The sequence below is a fragment of the Mchenga conophoros genome, linkage group LG14 (assembly GCF_057382185.1).
Source record: "Mchenga conophoros isolate Kocher_MC1m ecotype Shallow Benthic linkage group LG14, M_conophoros_male_GT1.1, whole genome shotgun sequence".
Taxonomy (NCBI): Eukaryota; Metazoa; Chordata; class Actinopteri; order Cichliformes; family Cichlidae; genus Mchenga; species Mchenga conophoros.
The window spans coordinates 24,944,207-24,960,881 of NC_140539.1; the positions used below are offsets into that span (position 1 = coordinate 24,944,207).

A 16,675-nucleotide genomic window follows, 5' to 3' on the forward strand; every position below is an offset into this window, starting at 1 on the left:
AGGCGCCGTTTCTAATGGGAGGGGGTTTTGTTTTTGTTTTTTTTGAAATTGTAACTTTTACTTTGCTCTTATGAAATTCCCACTTCTCCCTGATTGGAGGAACCGGGAGAAACGTGATAAAGACATGATGTAACCAGGAGAAATGCATCAGAGGGCGTGTGGCTGAGAAAGAGCTGGCTTTTTGACTTCTTTGTGCTAAAAATAGGTGCATTAGCTCTGGGATAGAGGCTAATTTGAATAGTTAAAAACCGATTTGCATATGCGCTGAAGCCGATATGAAAACAAGACGAGCCGCCGATACGTGCGGTCAGTTTACATATATAATGAGGGGGGAAATCGGCTTTTAAGGGTAAAATGCCTTTTCTGGCCTCACTATGATGCATTATGCAAATCAATAAAGCGCCGTTTGATTAAAAGTTTGGTTCGTGCTGTCGCGGGGGGGGGGGTTTCCCGTCTGTGAGGTGACGTTACGCGCGGAGGGGGATTTCCACGCGTCTAGCAGCCAATCGCGAAGCCTGCCGGAAACACAAAAGCGGAGCACACTTAGTTCCACGCATGGCTTCGGGACGGTTTGACATTTCTCCTCGGGATCAGACAGACACTCTGAGCCGCTGTGCAGTCTAACTGGTGGTTTAAGGAGCTGTTTCAGAGTTCAGGACGAAGGTTTGGGCCGAGACGGAAAAAACCCAGAGTCATCCGGTTTGGAGAGTTCTCAAGGAAGAATTCAAGGACACGACGGTGGAGTTTAAGGTCCTCAAAGTGGTCTTAAAGACTGTACGCATGCCATGATAGACATGGACATGGTCAACGGTACCTCTGGTGGGTGGTTGTCTTTTGTAAACCTGTTGAATCTTTGCGTGTGTTTGTGCGTAAAAGCGCTGACATCATCCTGAGGCATGTGATTTTTTCACAGCAGAGGAGACAACACCCCTTCCCGGGATTGACCCGCAGGACGACAATTATTCGAGCCTCAACTCTATAGATTTCGGTGAGTGGTGGGTCTTTTTTGTTTTGTTATGTTTTGTTTTGTTTTGTTTTGGCTCTGCGTGCATCTGCCGGAAGCGGGGAGGCATTACGGTGACCTGAGATGACCTCTGGCAGGAGGCGTGAACCATCATCAGAGTTCCTGCTTGTTTAATCTTAGGTTGTCTTATTTCCGATGTCAGAGAAGGAGAACTCAACATTTGGGACATTAAATTAAACGTGAAAAAAGTCACAACAGCTGATTTCTCTTATCTAACTTTGAAAACTGTGCTGCAGATGCTTGCTTTGTTTAATGTTTCATGATTTCTGACAAAGTGTCAGACATGACAGACCACAACCACCCCAAAAGGTATATTTACCTGCAGATAACCACTGCTCTAGATTCACTTTCACTGGTTAAACTGAGGCTGGCTACATGGCACCAGGCTTGTTTTTTTGTTTTTTTTATTGGTGCAGTGCTGAAACAACGTGCCACAGATTCATGCACCAGTGACAAAAACAAAACAGAGGAAACGGTTCATGTGAGGTGGTAACCACTCAAATTCTGACACACTGTGTCTTGTGACACGTTGCCACGTCTTAAAATAGATTGCAGTAATATACTATTAGGTTTGAAAGATGTTAATGGAAGTGTTTCTGCTTTCAAATCCAAAAACATAAAGAAACAGCACAGCTGCTGCCCTAAAGTGGTGTCAGATTTTTATCACATTTGCACTTTCACTTTGGATTCACCATCAGTTTGTATTCATTCACAGACCTGATTCAAGAATATATCACAGAAAGTGAGCAGGTAGCACCCTCCCTATCTGGACTACCTGGACCACCTCCTCCACCTGCTGGCCTCCCCTGTTCGACACCAACCCCCATCCACAAACCAACGCAGACATCCAAGCCGGTGCTGGTTGCAAGAGGCACCTCGTCTAAGGTTTGTTTGTTTGTTTTTTGTTGTTGTTTTTAGGTGGTGTCATGCAGGGTGTTGATTTTTCTGGTTTCCAGCTCATTTCACAGTTTCATACGTTACCCAGAAAGACTGCTGGCAACACCCAAGGGTGCCAAGCAGAGAGGTGTTTATATCAGCTGTGGGCTGTGAAAGCTGCCAGCCTGCGGTGAATAGGGGCATAATTTTTTACAGTTTTTTTTTTTTTTACAATTTTTTTTTCTTGGCAAAATTTGTGCTCATTACTTCGATCCAGGTTCTATTGAACTAGATCAAGTCATAATCAATATACCTGATACTTAATTTATAAGAGCCAGAGAAATAAATGTCAGTACATGCACCTATTTTGTAAATATTCAATCACTTTGGCTGCTATGACTGTATAACAGGTAGGAAACTGGAATCTAAGCTGTCTGGAGAAAGGTTATGACTAATAAACAATGATAACAATAATGATGGCATTCTTATTTTTAGCCTTTTCTTATCTTAGCTGGGCAACATAAACATTAAAACAGTTAATGGATTCAGCTAAAACTTAAAACATTTTATTTATGAGAAGAAACTGTTAAAATCTGCTTTTGGCTTCTCTGATTGTTTTTTTTAGGTTTTCTTATCATTTGTTTATGCAAAGCAGTCACACAGATGGGCAGGTTGTTATGCTCTTCCCTCGGTTTATTATTAGCAACAGTAGTTTTATTTCCCATATTGTTTTTGTGCTATTATTGAAAGGCGGTTGATATAAAACACGTTCAGAGGAAGCGTCTGTTCCTCCTCCTCGGCGGTGGCTGCAGCTCTCATAATGAGGCTGTTGTGAGGATTGAATGTCGGTGGTATGAAGTGCTGCATGATTCATGTGCAGCCTGCAGACGGTTGGCTATTTTGCTGTGTGGCACAGAGCAGCCGTTAGGCAACTCGGCAGGTCAGGCTTCTACCAGAAAGCACGTGGTTTACAGGCAGCGGGAGCTCAGAAAGACTGTAATCTGATAAGAGAGGCACTGTAGTGACCGCACAGATGGGTAATAATGAAGGGCGGTAGAAGAGTAGTTCAGCCTTCTCTTAGTGAATGAGCTGCACAGGTTATGTTGCTGGGTTTGAAGAGGTTTTGCAGCTTGTGAGGCAGCGTGGCACACCTCTTTGTGCTTTTTTTTTTTTGTTGTTATAGAGGAGGTGGGCTTGGGGAGTGGAGAGGACATTTTGGAAGAGCTGTAATCTGACTCCTGCTTTCAGTTTGCCATCCTTTCTGTTTACAAGCCAAACCCACCGGAGACGAAAGGTTGCATTTTTCACCCCGTGTCAGTGCTGTGATTGGCTGAAGGGCGTAAGGCTGAGCTGACTTCCTATTTCCGTTTGCTGGCTCGGTGTAGCAGGCTTTTGTTGAAAGGTCCAGTCCTTTTTTTTTTTCTTTTCTTCTTTTGGGGAGGGGGCTAACACGATTGCAGGGGTGCATACAAACACTTTGACCAAAGACGTCTGGGGCTCGACAGGATATTATGAAACATGATCTCATGCAGAGGTATAACCACATCTCTGCAGCGATGGTTTAATGATTCACAGCAACACGTCTGACAAAGGAGGCGACTTCTTTACTACTTTTCTTACCTGCAGGTTTGATCATTATCATTCTTATCTTCTGTTTTTTTTTTTTTTTGATTAGCTACAGCAGATAGACTGCAGTGAGTCGGGTGAAACTTGATTTGTGATAACTTTGGGTTCACGGTGATGTAAGAGAAAGCAATCAGGCGCCTCGATGAGCAGAAACAAATGAGCGAGGATGGCACTGCAGAGAAAGAGAGAAACTAAAAGCAGCAAAGACAAAAAAGAGATACAAAGTCTTGAGTGGGAGCGGAAAAAGCTCGGTGGTCTGCGGTGTAACGGAAAAAATAAGACATCATATGCAAGAGGAGGAGTCGCAGAGCACGAGGTTAACTCTGCTCACTGATAGAAAGCACATGTATGGAGAGAAAACAAAAAGAAACACACGCCATGAGTCAGTTCTTTCACTGCATGCTTCATCTGTAGTGTCATCACTGCCCAAGAGACATGAGGTCGTTTTTCTTCATTAAAACTATGAAGATGTCGAGGCGGGGGAAAAAAAAGCTCTTTCAGCAGTAAAACCGCAAAACCGTGTAACATCATTAGACTGTTAATACAGACACACTGGTGTGTAAAAAGTACCATTGTAGTATTTTAGCTTGTCAAAGTGGAGCTACTTTCAGCTGCTTTATATAGAGTGTCTCAGTTTAACATGGGGGTTCCCAAAATGGGAGCTGAGCTGCTACAAAAAGCTGCAAAGTAATCATTTAGAAATATTCTGAGATATTAAATTGCATTTGTTGCCATTTTTGACACTTTTCTCTCATTGTATTTTTTTAATGGTGAAATACTGAAACATCACACTTGGTTTTTAAATTAAATAACCTAGACGTTCGGAAGGGAAACATTTTATTAAAAGGATTTTATGAAGTTGTGCTTTGAAAGTGAGTCAGTGCTTCGAAACTGTAGATATTCTTATAGGTTGTAACTGGTTGCGAATGCCTGCGTATTTGACTTGGTGACTTCATCTCCTTTACACATCGAGTGAATGAAATGTGACTTGTCAGGTTTTTACTCCTCAGCCGTAAAAGGCTGATCATGTATTGTCGTCACCTCACCGAGGCCGGTGACGTGGGCACCTAAGTTTGTGAATGCGATAACTTGAGGACAAGATGACGTAGGATTTTGTAATTGATACCACAGGTGCGTCTGCTGGGAGTCTGAGGGGTAGCACTGGCAGTTGCCAGTACTTTTATTTTACTGCAGAAGTTCAGTTTTTCTTCTTGGAAGAGTGTTGAGAAAGGTCGATAGTTGATGATCGGAAATCTAAAGGCATAGTTCAACTGGAGAGATGTTTCATGCTGTCAGCAAACTGACTCACTGCATTTGTACATCCAAAGCAAGAAAACCTCTGAGTGTAAATTAAGTTTTCATGAGAAACATCAAGTCGAGCCATCTGACTTTTATATTTCCTGCTAAAACAGATGGAATAGGGAAAAGAAACCGTGGGGGCATGAGGTAAGACCAGAGCAGAAATAAAAAGCATCGAGATCACAAACATGATAAAGAAATGGTTAAAACATAAAATAAACACAAACCAGTGGGGGAAAATTAAAAAAACAACAACTATTGTTTCTTCTTTCAGATGCTTTGTGGATTTGCTTTGAAGTCTTTCGAGTACAGAAATTATCTTTACTCATTAGATCAGGTTATAAAAGACTCATCTGATGTGCATCACCAGCCTTTAGGGACAGTCGTGAGGCTTGGTTGGTTGTTGCATGTTGTCTGCATCTTTTCATTTCTGCCAGAAGTTTCTAGTGCGAGGTAAATATGTTTAAGTCAATTTTTTTTAATTGCTTTCTCTTGTCCCCCCCCATCAGCCAGTCCTCCCTGTCATGGATATGGCATCGACTCATCCTTCCTCTGGGCGAGGGTCCTCGTGTTTGCTGAACTCGAAGAACTCCGGCATCCCGTCCTCTCAGAACCGAGGCGACACGGACATTCTGGAGCGTGTTCTGGACAAGCCCAAGCTCGCGATAGTGGAGGAGCCCAAAGACAGAGGCATGAGGTTTCGCTATGAATGTGAAGGACGCTCGGCGGGCAGCATCCTGGGAGCATCCAGCACCCACACTGAAAAGACCCTGCCTACGATAGAGGTAGGAGTTTTTGTTTCAGAAGGGGAGTTTACACGACCTCAGAGGCAGTTAGGCACTTTTAACCACAGCTGATCCTGTTTACTCTGTTCACTTGACCCCTCCTGTCTGAAATGGGTGGAGACTGAAAAAAATGTGGTTTGTCTGAATCAATTAGAAAGTCCCCACAAATCCCAGCTCAAGTGCAGTGAGATACAAGGAGGTATATCCCCCAGCTGCTTACTAAAAAACACTGCCACACACATCTACACGCCACGATCATTCACACATCGACTTGGTGGTTACCAGGTTATATAAAGTTTAGTCAAAGAAATGTCCGGTTGCATAATGGATATTAATAGCGGTGAACAATGGTGTTAACCTGTCATTGTTTTTGGATGAAACTGGTACCTGAGAGGACTTAGTTTTGCTTTTATTTATATTTTTATTGTAATACATCAGGAAATCTGTAATGACCTTCTAGAAACCTATTGTTTAAAGTCTGCCCCTGAAAAATGTCTGAGGGGGAAAGAGACAAAAAATCCTGGAGCAACAGATAGAGAAGGTTAATCGGCTTTTATTTCAACTCTTTTCAAGCCAAGTTTCTCAGATGTCAGGGTTATCTGCTTTAGTTTGGCATATTACAACAGCTTTGGTCTGTTGGTCAGGGAAAAAATTAAGAACTTTAGACAACTTTTTCTGTTTTCTATCAAGAAAATCACATTAATAGGCATCACAGCTCTGAACTTATTCTGGATTTTTGCTATAAATCTTGTTCTTTTCTTTCTTTCAGATTCAGGGTTCCATCGACGGCTTAAAGAAAGTCAACGTCACAGTTTCTTTGGTGACCAAAGACCTCCCACACCGGCCTCACCCCCACTGCCTCGTGGGTAAAGACTGTCCAAATGGTACAGGGATCTGTTTTGTCACATTCAACCCTCGCAACAACCGACGTCACAGGTGAGCATTCGCCTTCGATCCCTGCCATTTTGATACCTTAAAATTCGTGGTGTGTCTTTACATTTTATTTGAACAGTTCCCCTTGTTTTTACACCCAGCTTCGCTAACCTTGGTATTCAGTGTGTGAGGCGGAAAGAGCTGGACATTTCACTTCAGAAGCGAAGAAGTCTAAATATCGACCCATTTCAGAGTGAGTGGGAGACGTATGCCAATACACCGCACCTTAATCTCCACGTTATTCTTCATTCAATAATACTAAGTGCAATAATCCTTTCTGTCATCGTTGTATTTTTACTCAGTTGTATATAGTATTTGTATTTGTATTCTATTTTTATCTTATTGTATATTTATTTTATTTTATTCTACTGTATATAGTATTTTATTTTATTCTATTCTGTACAGCTGTGTACTGTATTTATTCTTATTGTATTCTAATTTTTGCCTCATAACTTTTGCACTGTCCACTTCCTGCTGTGACAAAACAAATTTCCCACGTGTGGGACTAATAAAGGTTATCTTATCTTATCTTATCTTATTCACATATATAAAGGCAGTTTTTTCTGTCCTCACTGACCCATTTTGTCTCTGTTCTCCCCTCAGCCGGGCATTCGAAGGGCATTGAAGACATGGACATGAATTCAGTGCGTCTGTGCTTTCAGTGCGAGCTCGAGTGGCAGGACGGCAGGAAAGACCATCTCAGCCCGGTGGTGTCGAAGCCCATTTATGACAAGAGTAAGACATAACCAGACAAACACACCGAAAAGCCTTGACCGCAGTCAACAAAGCGCGCCAAAAATAAGGCAGCGTACTTCCCTATTCTCACGCTTTGTCGTGCATGTTTTTTTTAATTCCAGAGGCAACAACTACATCACAGCTGAAGATCACCCATTTGAACCTGTATGAAGGTCCCTGCACTGGCAAGACGGAGGTCTACATGTTGTGTGACAAAGTGCAGAAAGGTAACAGGAAAGTTTTTTTGAAGTTAGGTTCCAGGAGTAGATTACATAAAACAAGTCCAGTTTCCACTATTCAGAAACGCGACAAAGAGCCTGATTACAATCTAAGTTTACTTGTAGGGCTTTGGAGCTTTAGTTAACTTTTAAATGAGATTTTTGTGTTTGTGTTATTAAAAAAAACAACCCACACACACCCACATTTTTGTAACTTAAAGTAGAGTCACATTGTGTTTTTCTTGACTAAGAGAAAGCATGTGACGGGGTGCCCAGGAAGGTGGTGCGGTGCTGCATGAGGAAATCAGGAGTGTTAGAGAGAAGTGTGAGAGCGATGCAGGATATGCATGGGTGCACTGAGACAATAGTGTGTGGTAGGAGCGACAGACTGGTTAAAAGTGAATTTGAGAAGCTGCTTTTGAGAGCTTCTCAAGCTGGCAGATGAGATCTGACTCTGTGGAATATTATGTTTGCGTATGATGTGTCGGTCTACACGGGGAGCTGTGGGGGTTTCCTGTGTAGAGAAAAGGAGCGAAGGTGAGAAGGAGCAAAGTAGAAAATGTGTTTTGGTGAGGATGATGGAGGAGGTGAAGGTGGTTGAGTTTAAATACTTGGGGTCAACCATCCAGAACAACTGGGGTGTGAAAAAGAGGTGAAGAAAAGGGTACTGGGTTGTGACAGAAGGATACCAACATGAAAGTAAAAGTTAAGAAGGCAGCTGAGAGATCAGTTACATTGCATGAAACGTATGAAAAGACCTGGAAGAAGCTGAGTTTGACATGCTGAGATGTTTGGAGCTCATCACAGCGACCGCTCAGGTTGGACGGTTCTGGGACAAAGTAAGAAAGATGAGCCTGAGTTTGTTTGGACATGTGCAGTGAAGACTTGCAGGTAGAAAGATGCCGTCAGAGAAGAAGAAAGCACAAAGAGGAGGTGTGTGGATGTGATGAAGGAGGACTTGTAGGTGGTTTCCAGGTGGTAACGTGCCCTAAAGAAGAAAACTGTGGTGACCTAATTATTTTGAATTAAAGTATTAAAAGTTTTGATTCCTCTAAAAAAAGGTTTTATTTTTAATCTTCTTTGTATTTTGGATCCTTTTTGAAACATTTTCTCATCGATTCTTAATTAAGAGGCTTCTTCGCTTCTTAAGGCGAACAGGAAGGTGGCCTTGGAGTCAAGGGTCCCATGAGCCTAGGTGCTGACCATTACGGGGTCCCTAATGTAATAAAACCTGGGACTCCCAGAAGTGAAGAAGCTTCTTGTTAAAGACTCCCATGACCTGGATGAATGAGAACACAAACATGTTCTAATGTTTCTTGAATAATAAAGAGCTTTGCGTGTTTGGTCCTCAGACGACATCGAGATCATCTTCAGGCGAGAGTCGTGGAAGGCGAACGGGGAGTTTGCCCAGACAGACGTGCACCGACAGATCGCCATCGTGTTTAAGACTCCGCCCTACGAGGACCAAGACATCATAGAGGAAGTGGAAGTCAACCTGGCCCTGCGTCGCATCTCAGACCAGATGGAGAGCGAGCCCGTTACATTCAAGTACCTGCCTCGCAATCCAGGTCAGTAAGCACTGGACTTCCCTAACATCCTCTTCTGCCACACCAACCCTCTGCACGTCCTCCTTCACTACATCCATGAGCCTCCACTGTCTCTACTCCGTTAGAGATGGCACGATACCACTTTTTTTATGTCCGATACCGATACCGATATCATAAATTTGGATATCTGCCGATACCGATATGAATCCGATATAGTGTTTTTTAATCAACAAAACTGTTTTTTAAAATATCTTGCTGCATTTTGCAAGTCTGCAAGTTCATACTCAAGTTTAAAACAACAACTACACTAAAGCTATTCTGTTATACCTGTATACAAAAAAAATATTTCATAGTTCAGCAATACTGATCAATCTAATAAACTTAAACCTACACCATCCTCCCTATTCTGGTATTTTAAAGAGTACTTAGCGTAAATATTAAGCAACCTAACTAATAGGGTTCCAACTCCCAGCAACAACAAAAATAAATAAATAAAAATAGGGAACCACCCCTCACGCTCCACCTCATGATGCTTAATCGACGTAATCAACCTTAATTTGATGCAGTGTGAAAAAAATGCACAGAAATCAATTATTTTTCAAGAAATATTAAATAGATTCAACATCTTTCTTCAACAGAATTGCAGACTGCACAGATGGTACCTTCCCAAAGGAAAAAGTACTATAGCTTACTAGGGTATTTATATTAGACTTAATAGTCACTATATACAGTAATTGACTTCTATTCATTTTACATCAAATTAAAACTTTGTGTGTCAGATAATTATTTATTAAAAGCTAGACATTTTAAATGAGAATAAGAAAGAAAAGTATGTCTTTGTGCCCCCTTTTCCCTGTTAATGCCCTATCGGCCCCCCTGGCTAAACTTTGCTAGATCCGCCCCTGCACAGTTACCAGCGTCAGCTACGTAGAAAAAGATCCTGGTGTAGAAAGTAATATTAAATAAATTCTAACAACAGCTGATCAAGCTTAAACGTGCTGCTGTTGTTCAGCCGCTGGTTTCCTCTTTCTGGTGCAAAGTGGGCCAAAAACAAACAAGAGAGACTGACTCGCGACAGAAAAGCCGATCAGCTGATCATTTAAGCAGTTTCACGATTGAAGTAGCAGCAAGAAGAGGCAGTCGCTTGTTAAGCTTAACGCAGGAATGCTTTACAAACATTCAGAGATGGACTTACACACTTGCTTTACTTCTCTCGGGGATAACTTTGTCGGAGATGAAATGCGGGGTTGCTAGCGAAGCTCCAAATGCTATCCAGACCACAGGTCCCGCATGCCACAGCCGCTCTATCACGTGATGCATACTGCTCCGACGTGCTAACGTTCTGAGGTGAGTTACGGCGTGTTGCAAGTTTTGTGAGGTGCTTTCGTGATATTTAATGGATCGGATTACATTTTTTATTTTTCTCCGATATCCGATCCAGTCATTTAGGTCAGTATCTCTCCATCTCTACTCCCTGTAGATTCACTTTTCCGCCGGTCTCCCTCCTTCTTCTGGTCATAAAGTCCACTGTCCTCTCTCCTATACATCTCTACACTTCCACACTTATGTCATCAGGACCAGCCACCTTTCTGTTCTTCCTCCTCTTCATAGCTGTCCTCACTTCCTCCTCACTGCACTTTCATGTTCATTAACTGTCCTCTGTCTTTTTTCTCTCTCAAAGTACTCCTTCCACCTTCTCTGCACACTCTCCTTACTCATTAGTACATTTCCATCCTGCTGCAAATCCTTTCCAGCTCGATCACTCTGTTTAACCAATCAAAACAAACCTTTATCTCCTTTCTTGGTGTCCAGCCTCACATACAACTCACTGTAAGCCTCTTTGAATACTTTCCTGTACGTCCTCATTCCACCATTACGTCACCGGCCACCACCATCTTTCCTTCGGCATTCCTTGATACCATTCCTACTCAACACTTCCTCATCACCTCTCTTCCCTTCATCTACATGTCCATTGAAGTCTGTCCTACTCTTTCCCCCCTTGGGGACACTCTCTGCCACTTGATCCAACTTGCTCCAGAACTCCCCTCTCTTTTCTAAATGACATCCAACCTGTGGGGCATACGCACAGATAACAATGAAAACCACCCCTCTGATTTCCACCGTCACACCCATGATCCTGTCTGACACTCTCTGCGCGTCCACAGCACTATGTACACCACAATAGAACATTTTGAATCCACCTCCAGCGCTCCTGGCCTTTCCACGTGGTCTCCTGCACACGCAATACAGCCACCTTCTTTCTCTCCATCATGTCAGCCAGTTCTCTCTCCTCTTTACCAGTCATAGTGCTCACAAATTAAAAAAACAGATGCAGCAGATTATTGCTAAACACTGACAGCGTTTCATTTCTCATTTCAGACCCGTACGAGGTGAAGCGGAAGACAAGGCTAAAGTCAGAGGTGAACCTCAAGGAGAAGCCCTGTGTGACAGGTGAGGTTCAGACTGTCAGTTTGATCTTTGTGTTTTTACAATTCAGCATGTGAACTGTTTGACTGGGGTGTGCCACCTCTCTGGCTCCATGTTTACATATTCTCACTCAAAATATTGTGACTTAATACAACAGGAAAAGCACAGCAAACCAACATTTTAAATCTAAACTTTTTGGATTTCATCATGCAAAAAGCATAAAGTGCCTTTAAGTGAATACAATTATTTTTATTTTAACTTGACACTCAGTCCAGATTAAAGCTATTCACAATCATGTTCAAACTGCTTGTTAAATGATAGCCAGTCTTCTCAAAATCCAGGTTTAAACTGTAGTCTATCTGCCTGACTTCAAGAACCGCAAAGCCCCTTTTCCACTGATGCAGGACCAGTCCATAATCTAGAACCTGTTCCACATATTTCCCCTGAAAAAGGGCCGGTGGCATTGTGGCCCAGGTTGGTGCCACAGAATTGCTGACACCAAAACTGAAACAAAATTAAGTGTGCAGGAATTTCACCCATGACTAGCAGATGCATTTTTTATTTATTTTTTTGCATGGAAATTACTCCAACACCTGCTAGTAGCGTTTGGGTCTCAAAGCTTTTTTTTCCTGAGAAAGCCCCCCACACCAGCTCCACACCAGCACTGCATTGGTGGAAACGAGGTGCAAGTGAGCCATTCATTTATTTTCCTCTGGAAAAAAAGGGCGTCTTGGTCATGCTCACTTGGTAAATTACAGAAACCTCAGTGGAACAGTTGAGTTGGTGTTTGTGCCATTAACCACACCTACTAAGAGTCAACACGTCTGCTGTGAAGATGCACTATTAGACACATGGCAGCTTCTGTAATTGGGACGAATCACAATGCCCTTCAAAAAAAAAATCACACTTAATCATTTTCTGTCTACTCATCACTGCATGATGAAGAACAGATCACATGCTAACATGACATTTGCCAAAAATGCCAAAATCGACCACTGGAATACACAGACATGACAAAAGAGGAAGTGGTCAGCCACAAATACTCCTTATGTGACATGTCATTTCTATGACTGATTATCACATGAAGATAGACTAGTTTTATGTGTTATACATATATAGATACACCAAACAAGATAAAGATGGTGTGTAATAAAAGCACAAAGGGGTTAAAAGCAACAGGGTAAACTGTACAAAAGGTTAAAACTAAAGAGCAGCAAGTTCCACCTTCATGAAGGCTAGTTTTGGTTGATGTCGACTCAGCTGTGGGGTTGTTTTGGAGGTTTTTCACACAGTTATTTCCATTTCATAGCCTGGTCTGACTGATATAAACAAGGCAAAACAGTCCTTGTGGCATAAAGTACTACAGATTAACAATGAGACAAACACCTTTCAAAATGATCACACAGCTGGCTTTGCACTTCTCCTCCCGTAATCTCAGTGAAGACCTTTTTCAAGACTGGCAGCTGTGTGTGTGTGCTTTTTAAAAAAGGTTGAGAATCACATGTCACAATCCAGGTACAAAGACCTCCGTCTAATAACTGACCATTCATCATGTTTCTAACAGCTTTGTTTTCTCTGTAACGTAATCTGTTTCAGCCAAGAGCGCACCTGCCTCAGATCAGGTCATCCAGTTCCTCCCAGAGGCCCAAAACATGATGTCGCCACAAGAGCGGTCGCACCCTGTCCTGCCCGGCACACCCGCTGCGGCGGAACCGCGTTACTGCAATCCAGTCGATTCAAACACAGACGAGGCGGCCGTTTACAACCAGTTGGTAGACATGCCTGAATTTTGGGAGGTCTTCAATAACCCAAACTTCTCCTCACTCGTGCCTGGCAACTTGGACATCACTGCCTCCCCCTTTGCTAATGTGGATATGAACTTCAACCAGAACTCCGGCTTCCTGCAGGACTTTTCCCATTACAGTGACTTGCAATTCAACATGCTCGTCAGCGAGAGCCAGAACCCGCAGTTGGAGCCGCAGGATAGCACGGTTCAGGTGAAAACGGAAGAGGAACTTTGAGGATCGTGTAGCACAGTTTACAGCTGTTTCTGTCATCTTTTAACATCTTGGTCACTTCCTTGCTGACAGTTTTATGTCACTGCCATGTGAGCACATTAAGCTAGTTTACCGCTTCCCCTTGTTTCTAGAACTTGTGCTAAGCTAACAAGCTATCGCCTGCTTTGTTTTTAGTATGAGACTGGTACTGATTAGCGCAGCAGAAAACTGAAACCATCCTTCAAAAGTGGATACAAGTGCCAAAATGCATATGCTTGTCTCTCTAGAGTCAAGTTTGAAAAATCCCATCAGCCACTTGAACTTTCATCACAGAATATCATCCATTTAATACATTTCAGAGGTTTTCTCTTGATTTTTAATGGATTTGACTTTAAGTCAAAGGTATAACTCCTACTTAAGCAAAATAACACGTTACATGCTGCTCCGATGGTCTGATGACAGTTAAGGCTGCGCATAGCTCTGCAGGCCAAGAGATTCCACTTTAACCCCTTTGATGGCACTGGTTCAGAGCTCCTTTATCCTTGGCTCAGTGCTCTCATGCTGGCACACGTATCCAGTTCATCCCAGACAATGGGTGAGAGGTGGGGCTCGCCATTTACCGTCACACCACTTTAGAATCGCCGGAGACCCACGCACAACTGTGCTGCTAAGCTGTTTGTTTTATTGGCTTACTCATGTCTAAACACAACAAGTTAGTCAGTACTAAACACTTAGCTAAGTTTCACACCAGTGATCATCAGTGTCTGATCTTCTGTGACAACTTACAATTTATTTTTTTCCATCTGAGTGTTTTCTGTTTGAGCTGGCACTCAAAGCAGTTTTTTCACTGTAAGCCACACACACACACGTCAGATTCTATTAAAAGTGGTCCAAGGAAGGAACAATGGTGATGCTGTGGCCTCTTTCAGCAGGATAATACACCTTGCCACAAGTAAAAAAAGGTTCAGGAACATTTTAAGCCATTGACTTGGCCTCCAGATTTCCCAGATCTCAGTCTAATCGAGGATATGTGGGAGCTGCTGGAGGTCTGCGCCTCGATGGGTCAGGGCTATTTTGGCAGCAAAAGGGGAACCAACACAGCATTAGGCAGGTGGTCATAATATTGGGCCTGATCAGCAAGCTGTTTGTTCAGCTTTTTCAGTTCGTTCACTTCTCATTAGCACACAGGGACCTCCCACCACCAGTCCCCTATATTATGTCGTCTGTCATTATCAACTTGAAATGCTGTCAAATGTAAATACAAACTAGTGAATATAAAAATAACAAACGCTTCGGCTATCTTGAATCAGAGAAGAATATATGTGGCATTTTTGGTGCTTGTATCCACTTGTGAACAATCTTCCTGTAGTGAGTTATCTGCTGCGCTTGCTCTGCTAGACTGCAAAACCATTATGGAGCAGAGTGCCTTCTTTCCTGCTGCTGCTTTGCACTTTGTTGCCCTGTATTTAACCCCGTACCTTTTTTTTTTTCTTTTGCTCCCAAAGCCTTGCTGGCCAAGTCTTCGGGAACAAGTTGGCATTCCTTATTTTCCATAAGTGCTGCAAGCATTAATTTAAAGCCTACATTCAGTGTGGAGTTTAAAAGGAGAACTCAAACTTCTCCACAAAAGCTGTAAACTTCCATAATTGCAGTCTGTTTTAATTGCAAGGTGAGACTAAAATGGCACGTATTAAATGTTTGTGCGACATTTGTTTTGTTTGCTTAGCTGAAGCTGCCGGCAGCATAAAAGGGTTTGGTTTTTTTCTTTTAATCACCAAAAGTCTCAAGTACAGTAGTTGGAGATCAATTCTTCTTTGTCCCTGTCTGTTATTGCTCTCTGTTGGCTGCCACAGCCACTGGCTTGTTTAATATTTAATCAACATAAATGTAATAGAAAACAGCCCTTTTCCTATTTCTGGCTTTCTTTGTGTCAGTTCCTTTTGTTTGTCAGTTTCGCTCTTGTGCTAAGCATTCAAATTTCCAATCGCACCTTATCACATGTCTGCCCACAGTGTAGTGCAGTAGTCGGAGAAAAATAAAATGTCTGTGTGTAACTTTTGTTGTGTCATTACTTCCTGTTGAGGCAGAGTGAGAGGCAGAAATAAAAGATTAGAGTGCGTTAAAGGGGATGTAGGCGCTGCGATTCAGCTGCCGCCCACACACATTCCTGAGCTGCTCTCTCACTTATAAAAACAATGATTCTTGGCAGCTTCGACATCTCCGAGATGCTTTTCGGCTTGTCACGTCGTAGTTTTAAATATCTTCAATGCCTCAAGAGAACCTTGAAGTACTTGTTTGTCCAACCCATTAGACAGAAGCCCAGAGGATATAAATCACCCTATTGTTTATGGCTGTGAGACACCTTGAGGTCGCTTTAGTCACAGCCTCTCAAAAGAAACAATAGTTATTTTTTTCCCTTTCTTTTCTGCCTAAAACATGACTATCACTTCTCACAGTAATCCAGTCTGGGAACATGCCCTATTTGTGCTTTCCTCTTTAGTTTTTGTGGACTCTGGTGAAACACCCACTCTTTTGTAACTCCGTTGCTTTTGGGGAAACTTGGCGATTGAGACACACAGGGATGTTAACCTTACTCATTTTATTATTAATACATCTGCTGCGTGATGACAGTGAGCGGAGATATACTTAACATGTTCACAGAGGCCGAGGGGCTTCACAAAGATCCAGTATATGATAAATAAGGAATTATTGATTTTGAGCTGTCATGCAAACAAACTCAGGTAGAGTCCAAGAATAAAAATGTGGAGCATAAGTATGCCAGAGAACTAAGGCTTTACATTTTGGGACATAATAACAATAATCTTGGCCTTACCACGTCCTAAAACACGGTTAATACACCGAAAAATGATTGACACAGCATTAAGTATTACACAGATTCATTACTTAACAAAAGCCAAGATGCCAAAGCAGTGCGAGGAAAGACTAAGTACACCCTTACTGCCTCCGTAGGGATTAAAAGGAAAGGATTCGCCAAGTGCTGCTAATAAAATAAACTCAATTAATTGTGAGGACCTCTATGAACCTCTATGTCAGTTTGCTGGTCTGCAGCATTCAGATGTGTGTTAATACACCACTGAGAGGAGGATAGACATCAGCAATGATCGTAGAGAAGCAAATGTTGCTTCCCATCAGTTTGGGGATGGTTGTAAGGCCATTTCTAAATAATCTAAACTCCATCATTCAGTCC

At 42.4% G+C, this 16,675-nt stretch overlaps 1 protein-coding gene across 3 annotated transcripts; it reads left to right on the forward strand.

The window, feature by feature from the left end:
• Positions 1-446: 446 nt before the first annotated feature.
• Positions 447-15,515, forward strand: relb (RELB proto-oncogene, NF-kB subunit). Of its 3 annotated transcripts, none has more exons than XM_085243568.1 (11): positions 447-819; positions 914-988; positions 1,740-1,909; positions 5,335-5,610; positions 6,380-6,546; positions 6,645-6,736; positions 7,147-7,278; positions 7,401-7,505; positions 8,849-9,064; positions 11,423-11,494; positions 13,067-15,515. In XM_085243568.1, the coding sequence occupies exons 1-11, from the start codon at positions 786-788 to the stop codon at positions 13,489-13,491; spliced, it is 1,764 nt and encodes a 587-aa protein (XP_085099694.1). In that variant the 5' UTR covers positions 447-785; the 3' UTR covers positions 13,492-15,515. The 3 variants fall into 3 exon arrangements, with proteins under 3 accessions (XP_085099694.1, XP_085099695.1, XP_085099696.1); XM_085243569.1 differs by having other exon boundaries at positions 917-988; XM_085243570.1 differs by lacking the exons at positions 447-819; positions 914-988; positions 1,740-1,909 and adding an exon at positions 2,923-3,526.
• The last annotated feature ends 1,160 nt before the right edge of the window (positions 15,516-16,675 follow it).